The 21,567-nt window shown below is 39.6% G+C and overlaps 1 protein-coding gene across 1 annotated transcript in view; it reads right to left on the bottom strand.

Moving 5' to 3' along the window:
- cdh5 (cadherin 5) overlaps positions 1-21,567 on the bottom strand; it is a 57,838-nt gene that overhangs the window by 20,450 nt on the left and 15,821 nt on the right. Inside the window, exons 11-13 of the mRNA XM_007542266.2 lie at positions 17,700-17,830; positions 17,485-17,599; positions 9,985-10,117 (exon numbers count right to left, since the gene is read on the bottom strand). Coding sequence (XP_007542328.1) covers positions 9,985-10,117; positions 17,485-17,599; positions 17,700-17,830 — 379 coding nt within the window. The remainder of the gene's footprint in view (positions 1-9,984; positions 10,118-17,484; positions 17,600-17,699; positions 17,831-21,567) is intronic.

Raw genomic sequence — 21,567 nt, 5'->3', positions numbered from 1 at the left:
AAAATTGTGACATATACAATCAAAGTTAAGGAAAATCTCTATATAGAGCATACAAATATGCATATGTAAGATATTTTATCTGCAGGTCTATTTTGTTATAGGAAAGTATTGCAATATTCAAACCCGCAATTTAGCAAGATATACAAATCAGAGCTAGACCACCAGACATATTTTGTCTTTACAGAATTACACTATTAATTCTACTATTAAAAATATAAACAAGAGCACAATACAACCTTTTAGTGCACTATAATTTATAAAAAAAGAGCTGCCTGTTTGCTACACTTGCAGTGGAGATGAAGATGGTCCATTCAGGAAAGCAGAGCTGCATCAAACTTTAATGTGGAACTGCAGAAAAAAGAAAAAAAAAGAAGCAAAAATTGAATTGTTAATGCATGTCACCATGAGAAAAGCCTACTGAGTTTTGCTTTAAAAACTTTTTTTTAAATTAAAATCACACATTTTTGTCTCATGAAGTGAAAAAATTATTTGCAAAACAAACTTATTTGCGCTTGTCAGAAATCTTTTCTTGCTATTCTAAGTTTTTGTTTGTGACTCAAAGTTTTGCTTGTGATTGTCACATGATGTCGTGGGCAGGGCCTAAAATCGCAACAAACATATCGGACATATATCCATTATGGAGATGATCGGTTTTGGACGGGCGATGTGCCCCTATTGCATAAGTTATACTGAAGAATGACTGCTATCATTAACGATACTGGGAAGAAGCTTTTTATTTATTTTGCTTTGCTAGTAAAGTCGTTAGCAAGAAGCTAGCTAATAGCACAACAACAACAGCCGAATATCTGTATGATAAAAATACTGAATCGATAGAGAAGAACAGTTTTTCCTCACCTGGCTGTCTTCTCCCACTCAGTAGTTCTTCAGAGAAAGGCAGACACAGAGGCCTGTCGGTGTCTGTTGTATTTCATTTCCTCTCTGCTTAAACCACTACTCCGTGCTGAAGCAGAAACGATATGTTCGACGTTTTCCGTCATCTGACAAGTAGCAAGTCTACTCCACTTTATTCACCACAAACGTTTTTTTTTTTTAATTCGCCAAAAAAAGTTCTGTAATCTGGAACGTTCGCTATGTTAAGCTCCAGTTATGAAGACATCTCACTGTGGGAGAGGCAACTGTGTCATGCGTCACGGGCAAAAGGTCAAAGATAACAAGGTGACCGGCTTATTATGTTGTACAAAAAAACCCCAACAAAAAAACAAATAATTTTAGTACATGTTATTAAGTGTCAGAAGAGGGCTTAGAAAATAATAACACCCAAAAAAATAAATAAATAAAAAATTGACCAAAAGGGCACTTGGGGGCAAGGAGCAAAAGGGGCAGGTGCTCAAGCACCCCTAGCCCCTCCTCTGCACGTGCCTGACTGGGACATTTTACCCAGGTGGTCTATGGACATAAAAAAATGCCGCTTGCNAATCACACATTTTTGTCTCATGAAGTGAAAAAATTATTTGCAAAACAAACTTATTTGCGCTTGTCAGAAATCTTTTCTTGCTATTCTAAGTTTTTATTTTGACTCAAAGTTTTGCTTGTGATTCTCACATGATGTCGTGGGCAGGGCCTAAAATCGCAACAAACGATTTCTGATGTGTGCAAATAAAAGTTTATGTGTGGCAAATAACTTTTTAAGTTCACAAGACAAAAATTAGTTATTAAATTTAGAAAAAGTTTTTAAACAAAACATTTTGTTTTTAAAAAAGGAATCATTACAATTCCAAAAGTTTTGATTACAATTTTATTTTACTTAACTGAGGTTAGTTTTTTTAATTTTCATTGAATAATTGGAGAAAAATTTTACTTCATACTCTGTGAACCAGACCCTAAACTTACTTAAAGTCTGGATTGATTGTTTTCCCCTTCATTAATGACACTTTTATTACATAAATTATATATATATCATGGTAATTCAGGGTGAGTTATTTTTTATTCTAAATGAATATCCTTGTTGGACCTTTATTTAAGTGTTATTCTCCTTCAAGACACATTTACCTAACGCCAGAATAAATGCAATGTACATTATGCAGCACAGGAAATTAGAAGATCGGACATATATCCATTATGGAGATGATCGGTTTTGGACGGGCGATGTGTCCCTATTGCATAAGTTATACTGAAGAATGGCTGCTATCATTAATTATACAGGGAAGAAGCTTTTTATTTATTTTGCTTTGCTAGTAAAGTCGTTAGCAAGAAGCTAGCTAATAGCACAACAACAATAGCCGAATGTCTGTATGATAAAAATACTGAATCAATAGAGAAGGACAGTTTTTCCTCACCTGGCTGTCTCCTGCCGCTCAGTAGTTCTTCAGAGAAAGGCAGAAGCCTGTCAGTGTCTGTTGTATTTCATTATCTCTCGACTTAAACCGCTACTCCGTGCTGAAGCAGAAACGATACGTTCAATGTTTTCCGTCATCTGACAAGTAGCAAGTCTACTCCACTTTATTCACCACAAACTTTTTTTTTTAATTCACCCAAAACAACAGTTCTGTAATCTGGAACGTACACTATGTTTAGCTCCAGTTAGCGAGAGGCAACTGTGTCATGTGTCACGGGCAAAAGGTCAAAGATAACAAGGTGACCGGCTTATTATGTTGTACAAAAAACCCCAACAAAAAAACAAATAATTTTAGTACATGTTATTATGTGTCAGAAGGTGGCTTAGAAAATAATAATAGCCAAAAAAATAAATAAATAAAAAATTGACCTAAAGGGCACTTGGGGGCAAGGAGCAAAAGGGACATGTGCTCAAATACCCCTAGCCCCTCCTCTGCACATGCCTGACTGGGACATTTTACCCAGGTGGTCCACGGACATAAAAAAATGCCGCTTGCGTTGGGTCAGGACGAACAATAAATCGCTTATTTATTTATAGACTTTAAAATAAAAAATGGGAAAACACCGCAGGACAGTGAATTTTTAATTCAAGAGAAATCAAAACCTGATAAAGTGCAGAAAACAATAACTAATTTGTTCAAAAGAAAAGACAGTGAGGACTGAAGTTATTTGAGAAACACCAACAACAAAACACTTAAATACAGAAAAGTTACTTATATTAAAAGTAACAAGGACCTCATTACAATTTAACTTTTTGTTGAGAAATAACAAATCTCTTTCCTCATCACAAAGGAAAAGAGCACATATTGGCCTCAAACTGTTTTTTATTTAAAAGAGCACAATTACAAATAAAAAAGCAACACAAAATAGTATGTGTATTTTTAATGGGACACTAATTTCCAATATCTTGTTACTCCTATCTAGTTTTAAATAACCGACTCCAAACTATCTGATTTTCTGTTTTCAGTTTTAATTAATACAAATTGTAATCACAAGTACCTGATAAAACTGACATTTCCATTTGTTGTTAAAATATTATTCAAGTTTACAAAGTAAGATAAAACTGCTGCCTATTACTGTTAAACTGATGCATTAAATTCAGCAAGTGTTGGGATCTGCTCCATTTTCACCTGTCAGTTCTCCACCAGATGGCGTCAGGCAGCGCATTTGGGGAGCAGGAGCTTGCAGGTGTGTCTCAGCGCACCTGCAAGCACTCCTATGCCAGAGCGTTAACCTTCGTGGTAACTTCTAGCCTTCTCCTGTGCTTTACTAGTAATCTGCTTGATATTAATTGGTTTTGTTTTGTTTTCCTATTGAAGTCTCCCAGACGAAAAACCCGGATCTCCGCCCAAGTTATTCCCCTGACCCGTGAGGATTCACACACTGCCGATAACCTTCCGGACTAACCTTTACCTGGCTGGTAGCTTGGACCTGTCTCCACTCCATTACTGCTCCAATGTGCATGAACCTGCTCCGCCCTCCGCTGCACTCCCAATTGGATCAAACAAACGGACCTGTAAGCAAGACTCCATCTGGTTCACCTAATGACCAAGTCAACTTCAATCATCTCAACGGATCCCACTCACCAGTTCTCTGTCGAACTGTCCCATTCTCGGCGTAAGCATACCCTGCTTACGCCGAGCAGGGTATGCTTTTCATTCTACTCACCTGTTTCTGTCTGCCCTCAGTGTGCTGAAACTTCTGCTCCCCCGGCGCCTCCTGCTGCGGATTCCTACAGTTTCACATTTTTTGTAAATAAATCCTTAAAACTGTTCTGTTGTCTGAGGGTTTCTGTATGTGGGTCAGACCAGCTATTAAAACCATGACAACGCTCTGGCCACATTGACCCAGCAGATGCCCTCAAAAAGACTTCAGCTGAACAACACTCTTTGCTTCAATCTCATGATGCAGTTCTCACGTCTCTCGGTAAGCAGCAGGCAGCAGGAAGCCACAAACCAGCATTTGGAATACCTCATTGTGCAATTTCAGCAGAGTAGGATCGAGCCCACTTCTGAGCCTGAAGATGGCGCTACATCTCCACCAATAACCCAACAGATAAGTTCTTCCCACAAATTCAGATCTCCTAATCCAGATAAATTCTCTGGAGAGAGTGGAGGCTGCAGAGGTTTTTTGTTACAATGCTCATTAGTCTTTAATCGTACATTCACTTGATGATACCAAGATTTCTTTTATTCTAGGTCTTCTCAGTGGAAAAGCGTTAAGATGGGCAGAGGCTCGGTTTGACGACCCGGATAGCTTTGGATGTTCCTTCTCTGAGTTTATTGAGGTGTTCAGTGACACATCGGACCAGACAAGTCTTTCACGCCACTTGTGGGCTTTAAGGCAGGGACAAAGATCGGTGGCAGAGTTTTCTATTGAGTTTCGCACATTAGCCGCATCCTCTGATTGGAATGATGCGGCCCTTAAAAGTGCGTTTTTTCAGTCATTGAGTGAGTCCATTAAAGATGAATTAGTCCCGTTAGATGAACCAGAGACTTTAAATGAACTGATTAAGCCTGCTACCCGTCTAGATAACTGTGTCAGAAAGAGAAGGGGTCAGAGAAGCGAAAAACACTCCAGAAAGTCACTTACGTACCCTTGCTGAAAACTCACTGAGTTTTCAGCTCACTGAGGACTCGCCTAGGAATCCATTGCCCGAGCCCAAACCTATGCAGATCGGCCGAGAGTGTTTGACTGTTTGACTGAGTCCGGTCATTACATAGCAGCCTGTCCCATCCGCCCAAACTTAAAGGTCTGTCAGTCAGAATGGGGAAACTGACGGACCAAAGAAACACATCCTCATCCTGCCTTCTGCTCCCAGCTGTTCTACATTTTAATAATGATTCTCTCCATCTCTCATCGACTCAGGTTGTGAGCAAAACCTGATTGATTATTCATTAGTAAAACAGACAAAAATAGAGACTATCAGATTACCTTCCCGATTCAATGTTTCTGCTCTGAGCAGGGATTCCCTGCCGAAAATCACCCACAGAACAAAGCCACTGCAGTTTACCATTTCCGGAAATCACCACAAAACAATTTCCTTTTTTGTCTTCCTGACATGCCAGTCCCCTACTGTGTTGGGGTTTAGCTGGCTTTAACACCATAACCCACACATAAACTGGTCCAATAGTTGTTTAGAGTCCTGGTCTGCTATCTGTCTTTCCTCCTGCCTCCAGTCTGCCATACCTCCAAGTCCGTGTCCAGCCGCTGTGGAGAACTTGGAACCCATCGATTTATCTTTGGTCCCTGAAGAATATCACGACTTCAAGCAGGTATTCAGTAAACACAAGGCTCTCTCTCTACCACCACGATGTCCTTATGACTGTGCCATTGATCTTCTACCTGGAGCCCCTTTACCAGATGGGAAAGGGGTTACCATCTCAAAACCTGAGCGTCAAGCCATGGAGAAGTACATCAGTGAATCATTAGCAGCAGGCATCATCAGACACTCATTGTCACCACTAGGGGCGGGATTTTTCTTTGTGGGTAAGAAGGATGGCTCACTCAGGCCCTGCATTGACTTATAGGGGATTATCCACATTACAGTGAAAAACAAATATCCACTCCCACTTATTTCCTCAGCATTCGAACCAGTACAAGAAGCTGTAGTTTTTTCTAACCTTGATCTCCGTAATGCTTATCATCTTGTCAGTATCTGTCAAGGAGACAAATGGAAGACGGCTTTTAAGACCCGTATTGGTCATTTTGAATATTCGTCATGCCATTTGGTCTCTCTAACTCTGTTGCAGTTTTCCAGGCCCTCATCAATGATGTCCTCAGAGATTTTTTAAACATTTTAATTTTCGTCTTTCTAGATGACATCCTGATCTACTCTCAGAACATTGAGAACCATTGCAGAGACATCCACTTTGTCCTCCAAAGCCTCTTAGAGAACCGCCTCTTCATCAAGGCAGAGAAATGGGAGCTTCACAAAACATCGATCTCCTTCCTAGGCATTTAGAGGGTGGGCAGGTTCGACCAGGTTTGACCAGATCCGGAAAGGATAAAGGCCGTCATGGATTTGCCGGTTCCGAATTCACGTAAGCAGTTACAAAGATTTCTAGGATTCTCCAACTTTTACAGACGTTTCATCAGAAATTACAGCCAGACCGCCACACTGCTCTTACCTCCACCAAGGTTACCTTCACATGGACCAGGGAGGCTGACCACTCCTGATGAGAAACTTCACCCCTGCGCATTTTTCTCTCGCCGACTGACACCAGCAGAAAAGAACTACGAAGTGGGGGATCGAGAGCTCCTCACTATCAAGTTAGCTCTGGAGGAGTGGTGTCAATAACTGGAGGGTGCTGAGCATCCAGTATTGGTTTGGATAGACCATAAGAACCTTTTTTACCTGCAGACCGCAAAACAACTGAACTCATGGCAGTCCCATTGGTGTTTGTTTTTTTCAAGGTTTATTCTTTTGATCTCATATCACCCAGGCTCCAAGAACACAAAGCCTGATGCCCTTTCTCGACCTTACTCGCGGGATGGCACAGAAGATACCCCGGCTCCAATTTACCTCCAGTTGTACGGTCGGTGCAATTACATGGGAGATTATGGATGTTGTCAAGCAGGCCTTGCAGAAAGAGCCCGACCCAGGTAATGGTCCTCCTAATAAGACCTATGTTCCCTCTTTCGTCCGTTTCATTCACTGGTTCCACTTCACCAAGTTTTCTGCTCACCCTGGCATTAGCAGAATTATTTTTCTTATTGCTTGACGCTTCTGGTGGCCCTCCTTACACAAGGACGTTAAAGAGTTTATCCTCGCCTGCCACGTCTGTGCGCGCAATAAGTCGTCCCACCACCCACCTGCAGGTCTCCTGCACCCTCTGGAGATCCCCAAGCGGCCTTGGTCCAACATTGCCATAGATTTCATCACAGAGTTGCCTGCGTCTCAAGGTATGACAACTATTCTAACCATAATCAACCGTTTTTCTAAAGCATGCCACCTTATCTCTCTCAGAAAACTCCCTTCAGCTTTCCAGACACCTCAACATTAAACATGTTTTCCGGCTACACAGCATTCCTGTGGAAATCCTGTCTGACCGTGGACCACAATTTATCTCCCAGGTATGGAAGCAATTTTGTCTCGTCCTCAATGCCAAGATATCCCTCTCATCGGGTTATCACGGTCAGACAGAACACATGATCCAGGAACTAGAATCTCCTCTGCACTGTCTCACGTCATCCAACCTCTCAGACTGGAGCAAGTTTCTTCCCTGGATTGAATACGCCCACAATTCACACATCTCATCAGCCACAGGCCACAACCCCCTTCGAAATCTCCCTGGGTTACCAGCCACCTCTCTTCCCGGAAGATGAAAAAGGCATTTCTGTAACGTCAATCAGCCACCATATCCATTGATGCAAGTGGATCTGGTCCAGCACAGTTTCAGCCCTCCAGCTCATTGCAGACCAGAACCATCGTTTTGCTGACCGCAGACGCAGACCAGCACCCAAATATGCACGGGAAAGGGGGTTTGGCTCTCTTCTAGAGATATTCCATTCAAATCCATTTCAAGAAAACTTGTCCCACACTTCATTGGCCCATACGTCATTGAATCAATCATCAACCCCCACAGCCGTCCGTCTCAGGCTTCCCTCTAATCTCTGTGTACGTCCTATGTTCCATGTCTCCCAAATAAAGCCTGTCATTACCAGTATATTGTGCCCTCCAAACCATGCCCCCTCCATCCACCCAGGACCAGCAGGGTCCATCTATACTGTCTGCAGGATCATCGACTCCCGTCGTTGTGGCCGTGGTTGGCAGTATCTAGTAGATTGGGAAGGCTTTGGTCCCGAAGACCGACAATGGGTTCCCCATTCCTTCATCTGCGACCCTTCACTCATCTCAGATTATCATGCTTCCCTTCCTTCGTCTTCCTCGGGACCGCCTGGAGGCGGCCGTTGGGGTAAGGGTGGGGTGGTGGCGGGGCGATGTTGGGATCTGGTCCATTTTCACTTGTCAGTTCTCCACCAGATGCAGGCAGTGCAGTTGGGGAGCAGGAGCTTGCAGGCGAGTCATCAGCATCAACATAGTATAAGAAGAGACTGCTGCCAGAACTCCGACGCCAGAGCGTTAACCTTCGTGGTAACTTCTAGCCTTCTCCTGTGCTTTACTAGCGATCTGCTTGATATTAATTGGTTTTGTTTTGTTTTCCTATCGAGGTCTCCCAGACGAAAAACCCGGGTCTCTGCCCAAGTTATTCCCCAGGCCCGTGAGGATTCACACACTGCCGATAACCTTCCGAATTAACCTTTACCTGGCTGGTACCTTGGACCCGTCTCCACTCCGTTACTGCTCCACTGTGCTCGAACCTGCTCCTCCCTCCGCCGTGCTCCAGATTGGCCCAAACAAACAGACCTGTAAGCAAGACTCCATCTGGTCCACGTTCCGACGAATTCAGCTCCAATCATCTCATGGGATCCCACTCCACCCATCCTCTGTCGAACTGCCCCATTCTTGGCGTAAGCATACCCTACAGTATGTGGTCCGTTATTTTATTATTCTACTCACCTGCTCCTGTCTGCCCTCAGGGTGCCGAAACTTCTGCTCCCCCGGTGCCTCCTGCTGCTGATTCCTACAGTTTCAAATTTTTTGTAAATAAATCCTTAAAACTGTTCTGTTGTTTTAGGGTTTCTGAATGTGGGTCAGATCAGCTATTAAAACCATGACAGCAAGTTAACTTGATAGGTTTTACTCCTCTGTCATCCCATTGATGCAATGCCATGAGATCTTAATACAAACCCAGCTGAAAGAATCAATGCTGTTTTTCTGGTTTTGTCTTATGTTTTATTTTTACTTATTAATGAATATGATTTCAACTGTAGCAGAATAACTTTCTTCAAAACAAATTTTAAAGAAGTAAAAGTTCAGGTTTTGCAAACAATTTACAAGACAAATTAGACAAACTGTAATTACAGCAAATGTAACTTTTACTTTCCACCCTGTGTGGCAGAACCAAAATCTATATTTTTTCCACATTGTGAAGTGTTTCTAATTTCTGTGTTATCCATAGAGGTAGTCTACAGTAGAGTAAAATCTTATGATTTTATTTGGTTCTCACAATGAGCCACTGACGATTTTCGCCATAGTACCAGCAAAAATGTAAAACTAGTTTCACTCCTGACTGAACCACAAACAGGTGAGTGTCACTTTTTGACTTGAATTGCAGAAATTAAAGAACTTTTCAATGGTATTTTAATTCATTAAAAATAACTTTTAAATAATATCTTCCTTTTATGTTGTGCTATTTCTATATATTTTGTTTTCAAAGCTCTTTCTGGATCTGGATGCGTAAAACCTTTCTTGTATTTTCCATACTTTACAAATTATCAAAACATTTTTGAATTGTTCCGATCAGACTGCGATTCCAAGAAGCAAAGCTTCTTGGAATCGTAGAAAATACTTGAGTTTCTAGAGCTGATTCTTTTATTTCCCTTTAGTGGAAATGAAGAACAAAAGAGAAAATCACCAAGTGAAGTCACAACCTCACAAGGATAAAGAAAAAAAAACATTTGCAAGAAAAAGAACAGAAATTATCTTGATTTTCATGGAGAAAACTGCAAAGGACAAAATGTCTTCCTCAGGTTTATATGAACTATACATGTTTTTCTACATACCCATTTGTGTCCATCTCTCCTCCTCCTTCCTCATCATATGTGACCAGTTGCTCGTGGATCTCACCATTGTTCTTCATACTGGCCAAAGAATCCTTCTGGTAATGTTTCCTCATCACAAACAGGATCACTATCACTGTACAAAGGAAATAAATATTAATGTCTTTTGGCATTAATCATTGCAAGAAGAAAATCTGAAACAAAAGTGCAAATATCTGAATCTAAGATTACCATCTGAGAGACAGTAATAAATGTAAATAATGCATTTGGGTCTTCTTGACTGAAAATGTAAAACATATGGTGCAAAAGAAAAGATTACAGGAAAGATGTTGATGATGTTAGAGCCACAGAGAATGTAAAATGAGATGGTTAGAAAGCCAAAGCAAAATGAGAAGTAGGCCTTGAAACAATTGGCACATCAGCAAGAGGATAACAGGAGGAAACCTGAAAGGAACAAAGTCAGCCAGACTCCAGAAGAAACAATCTGCACAAAGGGAGAAGAAAGAGGGAGTAAACACAAGAAAGGAAATGAGTAAGAAAACAAGGTGGAAGAGGATGAGTCAGACAGAGAGAAAACTCAAAACAGAGGAGCAAACAGATCGAGAGAAAAGGGTCACAGAGGGTGAGGCACAGACAAGGAAGTGAGAGAATAAAGAAGAAAAACATTACGTTAAAAAGCAAAAAAAAAAACCACAAAAAAAACAAGAACTTTACAATTATTGAGGAAACACACAATGCCCTCTGTTCATTCTATGGCGCTATGATTCAATTCAGTTTGCTGTTCAATATGAGCCACTTGTCTCTAAAAATCTTTAGTAAAAGAATTGACTAAAAATAAAATTATAACTTGTCCGCTATTAGGGGTGTAGTGATACAATAATTTCACGATACGATATTCTGATCACGATATGATATATATCACAATATCCGGCAAACAATATAATTCCTTTGATTCAATTTTACGATTTTCTGAAAGATTTTAGAGGAACAGAGTAATTTTAGTGACATTTTGTGTTTCATAGAGTGGATTTAATTAGCTGAAAACTGATTAAAAGCACCAACTACACAATACCTGACTCTGATTGGACAGAGTCTTAGAATCTACAGCTGGACAAAATGAATCAAAGATGTGGTGAGAAAATTTGTTTCTGTCATTTAATTTATGTGGATTTCACATAAAACTCAAAGTTTCAACAGTGATCCGATAGCTGAGTGGGGAGATTATCAGCCTCTGTAAACTCTCAATATGCAAATGATTGTACTTATGTTTTTCTTTTGGACATACTGTGGCTGCATTTTGGTGCTTGAATCACACAATTTTATAACATTAGCATGAAAATGAAGGCAATACTTCATTCGCTTGTATGCAATTTTTGACAAAACATCATAGGTCAAAACAAGATGCCAAAAAATGTATGATTGTGTGTTGGGGGGTGTGGGTGGAGGAGTAAAAAAAGGTCTTTTGGACTATGGGGAAAAGGCTTTTCTACCTTGACTCCCAGAGTTAGCCATGGCTGTAAGGTGTTTACTACTATCTGCTGGGAGAGTTGCTTTGCCTCACCCCGATTGACTCCTGGCAGTTGCGCAGCACCGCCTTTTCCCTGGATCTCTGAGTAGCTGCCTCTCAGACTGCCAGGATCTCATCGTACTCTCAATCTCTAATAATCTTTGTCAATAAGAATGATTGATCCGCCATCGTCATCATGGCAATCCTCACTGTGCCCAGACTCCTATGGAGGACCAAAACTGACATAAGAAATAAAAGCATAAATATATATTTAGTTTTTCCTTGTCCTTACACGAGTTTTCTGTCAAGAAATGTATATATTTTCTTTTTCATTTCCCCTAAACATGCGTTTTTGTCAAGAAAAGTAGATATTTTGTTTTGTCTTTTCCTTATACAAGCCCTCCTTTTGTCATTGCCTCCTCTCTTGTTTCTGCTTGTCCTGTTTGTGCTTGTCCTTTTTCTGCTTCTCCCTTCTCTGCTTGCCCTTTCTCTGCTGCATCGTTATGTTAATAAGGAGGAACCAACGTCACTGCGTCAGACATTGTGGGGCGTTTACGTCTTGCGCAGTCACTCTGTGCCATCTTTACAGCCCACAGACCAAAACAAACTTTATCCCGGTGGTTTTATTGTGTTGCCGACTGCAGTGAGGTTAGTTTTGAGTTGGATATTGGGTATTCCAATATCCGCCGAGCAAGCGGCGTTTAGCTCAAGGTTGATCCGATTTATGAACGCTAATTTCAGCCAGCCGTTCTCCAGCTCCCTCCTCAAGCGCTCGGAGGTTCACTTAGGGACTGTCAACAAATTTACAAAACAAACACTCCTGTCCAACAAATGTTAATAAATGCCTTGCCTTGTGACCAACTGATACAAAAAGTGGTAATTCATCCTTTTGCATGATACACACTACCCTCTATTAAAATGTCAAGTCATATTCAATATTTTAAATAATTTTAATATTAAATATGTTTTTCTTCAATAGCTTCCATATTGTGTGCCACATTGAATAGAAATCAGTGTGTAATTATTGTACTAAACTGGCACATGCATTTTATTTTGCTACCTATTTTTTTAGCTTAAATTTCTCCTCTTTCTCTTCAATAGCGTTTAGGTCAGATGACCTATTGAGTTAAAATCAGTGTGAAAATTGTTCTACCAGTCTATACAGATGAGGTACACTCATTTTCCCCCATTTTAGATGTTTTTAAATCTTTTATGTTATTTTATATTTATAAAAATATGATTGGTGTTTAATAGCTCACATGTCATCTGACCCACTGACAAACAATCAAGTTTGATTTTTATAGCACAATTGAACAGCAATGCATTTCAAAGTGCTTTACATAATTAAAGAAACAAAGTCATGTAACATAGAATCAACAATAAAAACATTACATTAAGACATTAAATTTGTAAATTGATAATGTTTCAAATACAACTCTAAACAGGTGGGTTTTTAGTTGAGATTTAAAGGAAGTCAGTGTTTTAGCTGTTTTACAGTTTTCTGGAAGTTTGTTCCAGATTTGTGGTACATAATAGCTGAATGGTGCTTCTCCTTGTTTGGTTCTGGTTCTAGGGAACAGACCAGAACCAGAACCAGAACCAGAAATTCCCTAATTCTGGGGTTTATGTCTGCTTATTTCGAAACAACTACAAGCAACTACACGTTCAAAAACAAGCCCAAAAGCGCAACCCGCGATTCATTATATTTGCAATCGACTTTAGAAAAAAAACAAACCGCTTATTATAAGTGGACTTGGCGACTAAACTCAAAATAGTTCCTGTTTTTCCAGCAACGAAATGTGCATCTCCCTCCATTGTTTACATTTCTGTCACTACTGATACTGTTGCATAGAAACGTTGGTTACTCCCCAAGACGCGTAGAGGAAATACAATTAAATTACAAAAGAAAATAGTAATGTACAGTAATGCAAAGTGATTTCAATAAGTAAGTGTAGTCTGACTACTGGATTTGAAATAGCAACACATTAGATTACTCGTTACTGAAAAAAAGAGTTCTGACATCACTGTTCATAGTTAATGCCAACATTAACTGACTATGAAATTGATGACTATTTTTTTCTACTTCTAATATAAACAGGCAAAGAAGTCACTCAGAAATGTTTTTCCACCCCAGGCATCCGGTCCCAATCATCATCATATTATGATATTATTATTATCATAATTATAATATGTATTTTGTGAGATTTTTTAGATGTATATGTTTAGAGACAGGTGCGAGCGAGGCAGCTCTTCACTACATTTTCTACTTATTTTTGAATACAAAAGTAAAAATGTCTTATTTTAAAAGGCTTTTATTTTTAAATTATAATCAGATGTGGTTGATATTTTCTGGTTGTCTTCTCGAGGTCTCCCTCTGTCATCCAGAAGTGAGAGAAGTAATTGGAAACAGAGAGTTTTTCAGCAATGGGCATGGCAACTTCTGGGGAAAAAAAATAAAAATGCCTTATTTTAAAATGTTTTTATTTTGGAATCATACATCAGATCTGGTTGACATTTGCTGGTTGTGTTCTAGAGGTGTCTCTCTCTGTCACCCAGAAGTGAGAGAAGTCACTGGAAAGAGAACGTTTTTAAGCAATAAGCAGGCAACTTAGGGGGAAAACAGTAAAAATGTGCTTTTTTACTAGGCTTTTATTTTTAAACTATACATCAGATAGGGTTGATATTTTCTGGTTGTGTTCCAGAGGTGTCCGTCTGTCACCCAGAAGTGAGAATAGTCACTGGAAAAAGAGTTTTCAAGCTATAAGCAGAGCAACTAAGGGGAAGATAATAAAAAGCTGCTTTTTAAATAGGCTTTTATTTTGAAATTATACAGCAGATCTGGTTGACATTTTCTGGTGGTGTTCCAGAGGTGTCCCTGTGTCACCCAGAAGTGAGAGAAGTCACTGGAAAGAGAACGTTTTTAAGCAATAAGCACGGCAACTTAGGGGGAAAAAAGTTAAAATGTCATTTTTTTAATAGGCTTTTATTTTGAAATTATACATCAGATCTGGTTGATGTTTGCTGGTTGTGTTCTAGAGGTCTCCCTCTGTCATCCAGAGGGATGTGAAAGCAGCACGTAAATGGGTGTACCATAATGTCTTGAGCTGTCGCACACATGAATATCTTGTGCAGGCCGGCTGTTCGAAGAGCCGGCTTGCTTTACCGCAGTACCTGAACTTACTTGTCCGCCCTCCACTGCAGCCTCTACATCGCCAACAAAGAACTTACTCCGTTAAGATCTTACATTGGAACCCGGATCACTTCAAGGACACCTACAAAGAGATCAGACCCTGGAAACCACTATATTTCCCCCCTGGCGAAAGTCTACATTCAAATCAAGTAAGATCATTCTAATTCTTGTCAAAGTTCCATTTTCCGACAGCCCTCTAACTCATCATCTATTTGTCACTACTCTGCAGCGTACAGACAACCCTGGTTGCTAACCCCAAGGACCAGACTCACATAATCTCACTTTTCATTTTTGTTAAAATAAACTTTATTTATCTGATTATCTGTTCTTCTGGTGGTGTTCTGTATGTGGGTAAAGAAACTGCAACCCAACATGACAGTTTATGCTTGGTGTCATACATTACATTAAGCTGCCAATGGATATAATGCATGGCACTTTCAGGTATTATATGCCAACTAGTTTCCCTAATAAAGTGTTCTTTAAAGAAGAAAGCCATGGGTAGCTAGCCTGGGCATGCTAATTACCAGCCTATCCATGCTAATGCCAGCCTATCTATGCTAATGACCGGTAGAGGGAAAAAAGCAATTAAGCACTTGACCATTTGCGTTAGCATCCTTCTCATTTCCCAAAGCGGCCGTTCGGTTACCATTGGTGGTTGCTTAGTTACCAGTGCTGGTCTGTGAGCAGGAGCCTCTGTCTGCTAGATAGTCTTAATTTTGGCGCTCATACACACCATTAAAAAGCTTTCATGGTTTATCATCAGCATTGTTCACAGGTTGAAACAATATTTTAAGTAAAACCCTGTGATTTAGTCAGATTAAGAAAATGATGCGAATCAAAAGATGAGTCTGGAAAAAAAGGATGACATTTTCGCTGTTAAGAAGATCTGTGACTCTATCAATCTGAAAATGCATCAATTTAAGACATGAAAGCAAGTTATTACAAATATTACATCAGAAATGGGGCGAAGATGCATGATTTCCCAAAATACGAGACTCGGTTCTACAAGCTTCTTTTTTAAAGTGAACCTCTTCTAAGTTTATATTGCTGGTGAGCAGTTCTTCATTGTGTCCATGGAGAATAAAACTAAGCAAGCAGGAGGAAGGAAGAAAAGAAGAAAAGAAAGGAAAGGAGGGAAAATATGGCAAGCAGCTGCTGAGTGAAGAAAGAAGGCAGAGAGATTCCTTCTTTCGGGTGAGCAAATCAGGCACAAGGACAGACGAGGAGGAAAAGAAGGAAAATGTGACATTTGATTGGGCCCCAAGCCTCTGTCCCCATATGAACATCGAACTCTCTCAGCATTAGCCACAGCTCTTGGCTGAGGGAGAGCGGACTGATTTAAGTTTGCATGGGAAACCAACAGATTAATATTTTACAACACATGCTTCTCAGTTTAATAAGCTGCAGATATCAGGCTTAGAGGCTTAGAGACAAGAGAAAGTGATGGAAAAGACAACTGAGAAAAATTTCTGGGTGTCAAGCCTGACTTTATGTGAGAAAATGTGTGTGTGAATGGCAAATTACTTTGTGGCCAGACAGAATTATCTGTTTGGCCACAAAGGGCATTAAATAGTTAATCTGGCTTGCTTTTGGGCTGTTTGATAAAAAGAGAGGAAGACAGAAAAGAGTGGTAGAAGAAGAGACACCCTCAGGGAGAGAGGAAGAGAGAGATGAATAAAAATTAAAGAGAAAGGATGATAGTGAAGGAGTGAATTAATAGTTAATCGGTTGGGTGTTTGCTGGTGTTTGATAAGCAGATGGCACCTAAAGAGGTGATAAACTTTCCTTATTACCACTCCTATTTTTCCACTGTTTTTCCCACAGTTTTCTCTTTCCAACCGCTTCCAAACCATGTCGTCTTCTTCTGTCATTTAGCCCAACCGATCGCACCTCAACTCTTTGCCTTTGGCGTGTCTTTCACCTTCTGCATTTCCCCAGATCCATGTCTGCATAGATGTGTTTCTCTCTCTGCCTCCATCCCTTTTTTAACTTCCTTGTCTCTTTTCCTTCCGTCTTACGCACCACTCATCCTGGACCCCTCACGTCTGTCCGACTGTCTCCATTGGGCCTCTGATTTGACATGACAAGTGTCTCTTTTTCTCCATGAAGAAAAACGAACAGTGGGTGAAGGTATCAAACAGAGTCTTGAGCTCACAACCACGAGCATTACTTCCACATCCGTCGCTGTATTATTCATAAAACCAACAACTTGGAGAATGGGGTTTGGTGCACCAAAACCCAAATCATTTATTGAATCTATGCTCATGTGCCAATCGCTTAGCAGTGCATCAATCGCTGCTGCTGCTTTATGGATTTCAGTTTTTCAGTTGAAGCTCTAAACTTTAGAGTGATAAGTTATTAAAAAACACTGTGCCACCATCATCCTTCCACTTCTTTCCACCACCAGTAACATCCAGTCACTGATCACATGACTCGTGTGATGCAATAAGTGTTTCCACTGCAGTTTTGGGAAACACGCTAATTTTTACACAGCCAAAGAGTGTGAGTTTTTTTTTTTTTTAAATTGGTGCGTTTTCCTTAACAATTATTAATTTTAGTTAAACATAATAAATTATTTTCATACTTCCAACTTGTGCAGCCATATGGGCAGTGGAAACACAGCTGCTGAGATTCATGGAAATATTCTCCAAATTTACATCAAATAAATTTCCTAACATTCTCCACAGGACTATTTTGTCCAATTAAAAGAGATATGCAGAAACATAGGTTATATTAAAGAAAAAATAAAAATGTACAAAAGACAAAAAGATTCATACATGAACCAAGAACATAAATCCAGACTTACCCAGTATGGTCAGTATGCACAGCAGTATGGCAATCAGGGCGTGGACGCTGACCCCCATCCTCTGCATACTGGCCTTACACCTTGAAAAAACTCGCTTGGCGTCACACTGGCATAACTGAGACAAAGGAAGGAAGCGTTTGGTTCTTTCTGTTGCCTACTCCTTCAGAAGACATGTTGGACATTCCCCTTTCATTCAAAGCAAAGCATAAAGGAACCTTGATTTGCAGTTTGGTGATGCTGCTCATGAGAGGCTGGCCTCCATCACTGATGCGCACTTCCACACTGTAATCACTGGAATCCTCCAGGTTGAAGGGGCCCTCCTTCACCAGTAAAGCAGCCGTGTTATCTGCACAAGATAAGTGGGAACACAAGTAGTTAGCATCCACATCAAATGCTCTTTGGACTAGGGCTGGCAGAGACCAAATTAGCCCTGGAAAAAGTCATTAGTTGTGCCAGTAGGAAATGTTAGAATGTTGTGTTTTCAACAGGCCACGTCCAAAACAATGGAGTCATTAGTTCAATTATTGGAGGACAGAAGTTTCCTGCTGAAACTTTTGTCCTCCAATAGAGGAGAGCCGTACACAATATACCTCCGTTTTAGGAATTTGAATGAATACAATGACAGGAAAATTCCTTTTGCTCCACTTGCTGTTCTGCGTTAAAGTTCAGAAGAAGCTCGGTTTGGGGTGGTCACTAAGACTTTGGAATGTTTTAGTTTCAAACTTACTCTGTTTTCAGTCCATTTCTATGATTTCAGTCCATTTTAAAGCAATGCCAGTGAAAGAGAGAGCAAATTTTCTCAGGTTTTCCGTAGCATTCAGTTAAGCAGTGCTATTCCTTCCTCTTCTGTTGCTTGAGGCCTGCTGGCTGAAAACTCCTATTCTGCGATCTCGATCTAAATCAGACTGATTGGCAGCACTAATTATAAAGCCAATCAATTAAAAATTTTAATCAATAAATCTATCACTATGATTTATCACAATCCATCACTACACTAACTTTGTAAACTTGAAATGTAAAAATGCACGTTTTCCAAAATTGCTTTATTGCCTCAAACGAAACGATTCAGTTTTCCAGGTTTTCATATTCAGGAAGCTTTAAAAGAAATAATTTTGTTTCAATCTCTAAACTGGTTGAGCTTCCATTGACGGATAATTCACCGTTACAAGGTTGGCTACATGCTAGCTTGGTTATATCCAAACATTCATCATGGTGGTTTTTAATATCAAATTTACAGCCGAGTCACCAGCCTCATTCAATCATTTTTCTCTCACATTTGTGACTCTGCATTGCTGATCGCAGCACAAGACAGCGTACCGCGCTGCTGTCAACTAAGTAAGACTATTAGAGGCTTTTAAGTCAAAACAGGTAACAGGTCAAAACATAATGCCTGTTTCTCTGCATTATGAAATATTAACACATTAAAGTTTAACACATTAAACTTTATAGATTAATCACATGTGCTAACGCATTAGCATTGGCAGCCCTAGCTGCAATGGAACGAGCCAGAGTTACTGGAGCTGAATCCGGACAGAACAGGATTGTGTGTTAGGATCCATTTGCCATTCATTGTGAATTGTTGCTCTATGGAGGAACTGAATTGGAAGGAAACTGTCAGACATACAGGAGAAGATAACTGTAATCAAGGCTTTTAATTCATTTAAATCTGACAGACTTCTTTGTAATGTTATAAATTCAGGGTTTCACAGGGTTCCATGCTGGGACCAGATTCGTATACTGAATCCAAATTTAACAAATGTGATGAGATTGAAATAGTTTTGCTCTATTGAATCAAGGACAGTCTTCAGCCCTCAACTAACAATTCTCAGTAAGGTCTGAATGAAAGTGTCACTTTATTCCACTATTTCATTTAGATATTTAAAGAATAAACAAAACATGATCAAACTATTGATCACATTGCTAATGCATCATTGTAATTATTGATTGGAGACAAAGAACTTCACCAGTGCATGTTAACACTTAATATACAAGCTTGTTAAAAACATTTGTACAGAGGAAACCTTCACTGAGTGAAGAAACGATAGAACCAGTGTCTATCAACCCTTCATCCCATCACTCTTCTCTTTTTGATCCGCCTCTCGTTCTGTTTGATTTTCGTTATTAATCCCATCTGTGAGGATTGTCCTTGTTGCCCTCTGGAGGTTTCTTCTCCTCTATCTCATTACTCATGTTTCTTTTTCCTTGTTTGTCCATCTCACCCTGTCTCTCTGGTTCTAATGTAGCGAGCTGCACACAGCAGTCGTCATGCTGTTACTGAAGGTTGTTTATGACAGATTTAAAAAGGTGGCAGACGATTAATTTTTCAGGAGCTTTCACTTTGAAGGTTTTGCATGTTGGGAGCGTTTGTGGATGTTTTTGAGAGGAGCTCCAACAAACAACTACAGTCTCTTTTCTCCGTCTTCTTCACCTTTCATGTCTTTTCAACAGCTGACATTTCGATTTGATTTTCATGAAGTCTGCCTCACAGCTATTTTTTCCTTCATGTAATTTATTTTTATTCTCTTCATCCCATCCCTCACAGTCTCTCTGCTAATTTATTCCTTCATTGTCTTCATTTTTGCCAACTTTTCCTCCAATATTATTCTCTTTTGATATTCTTCATTAATGTCATTCTCACACAGGATTTTTTTTTCTGGAATCATGAGTAGAGACTTCATTTTTATCTTTAACTCTGGTGTTTATTTTTCTTTTAATGCTGTTTTTCCCCGGTGCCTCCTCTCATCTACATTTCTCTCTGTTCTCCTTTCATGTCTTTCTTTTGCTCTCCTTTATTCTCCTCTTCCTCCATCACCTTCACAAGCCAGCTCCTCCAGGCATGTGAAGACTGGAAATGGATGAGTGTTGGGCTGGAAAGGGTTGTTTATTCACTTTTTTTCTCTGTTTTTCTTGCTTTTAGATCTGATCAAGTTCCACTTAAATTAAATATTAACTCTTTGCCTGAATCTTTCATCTGACTACCTGAGGCTCTGAACATTTAAGTCATTTGGGGCAATGTTTTCAGATGAAACGTAATAACCCAAAATGCTTTCAATTTGTGTCCTATTATGTTTAAAATGTGCTTTGCAAAGGTATTCACACCCTATGAACATTTTCTCATTTTGTCACATTGCAATTCAAAACTATTTTGTTGATGCTAATAGTAAAATGAAAGGAAAATTAGAGATAATTTTGTCTTAATTTTTACAAATAAAAATCTGAAATGTGTTGCACCCACTTTAGTTTAATAACAATGAATAAAAATCCGGGTAATCACTAAAGAGCAAATAATACCAGACCGGTCAGGGTAACTAAGTGTAAAGCAGATTAGGATTAAAACAAAATTCAAAATCTAACACTTTTCAGTTCATCTGAAAATTAACTGAACCATCTCAGTTCATTTAACTTGGGAATATCAATACAGTGTAACACCACACAATCAAAACCTGCTGGGCTATGCTAACGTAGCAGGAAAAGGCAATGCAAATCTACTTGTTTACTGCAATTTGAACAATCCGACCTGAGCCACGTCTGATGCTAATTCAAATTCATATCCAACTGTTTCATCTCCAGTCTGAAGGTCCTGTCATATTTATTTTAGTTCATTGATGTGAGATATGCATCATAATTGTGTACCAAAAGTCGCTGTAGAATGGGATGAAAATCATATGAAATGATGAAGGACGTTCATGTCGCCACTCATGGTTCCCAATGCACATCCTTTTCTTCTCTACACAAACTGCAGCCAGTGCTAAGGCAGCAGAAGTCATGTGATTATTTTCGTATCTTAACCTCTTTTTAAATTCTCCAATGCTAAAGGCAGAAAATCTCATTATATGGGAAGATTGAAAATCTCTCTCTGGGAATATAAATGATTTAAATGTCAGAAGCCAAACCAGAGCTTCAAATCAACCAAACACCGACTGCAACAAACAAACTATACTGCAATTTTTGGTAACACTTTATTTGAAGGGGGGTGAATAAGACTGACATGACACTGTCATAAACATGACATAACACATGTCGTGAACATGAATAAGCCTTCATGCATATTTATGACTTTTGTCATAAATATTCATGAAGACT

This window comes from Poecilia formosa, unplaced genomic scaffold (assembly GCF_000485575.1).
Source record: "Poecilia formosa unplaced genomic scaffold, Poecilia_formosa-5.1.2 Scaffold670, whole genome shotgun sequence".
NCBI lineage: Eukaryota > Metazoa > Chordata > Actinopteri > Cyprinodontiformes > Poeciliidae > Poecilia > Poecilia formosa.
Note: the sequence above shows the minus strand (reverse complement) of the source record. Positions and strands in the feature narration are given on the sequence as shown.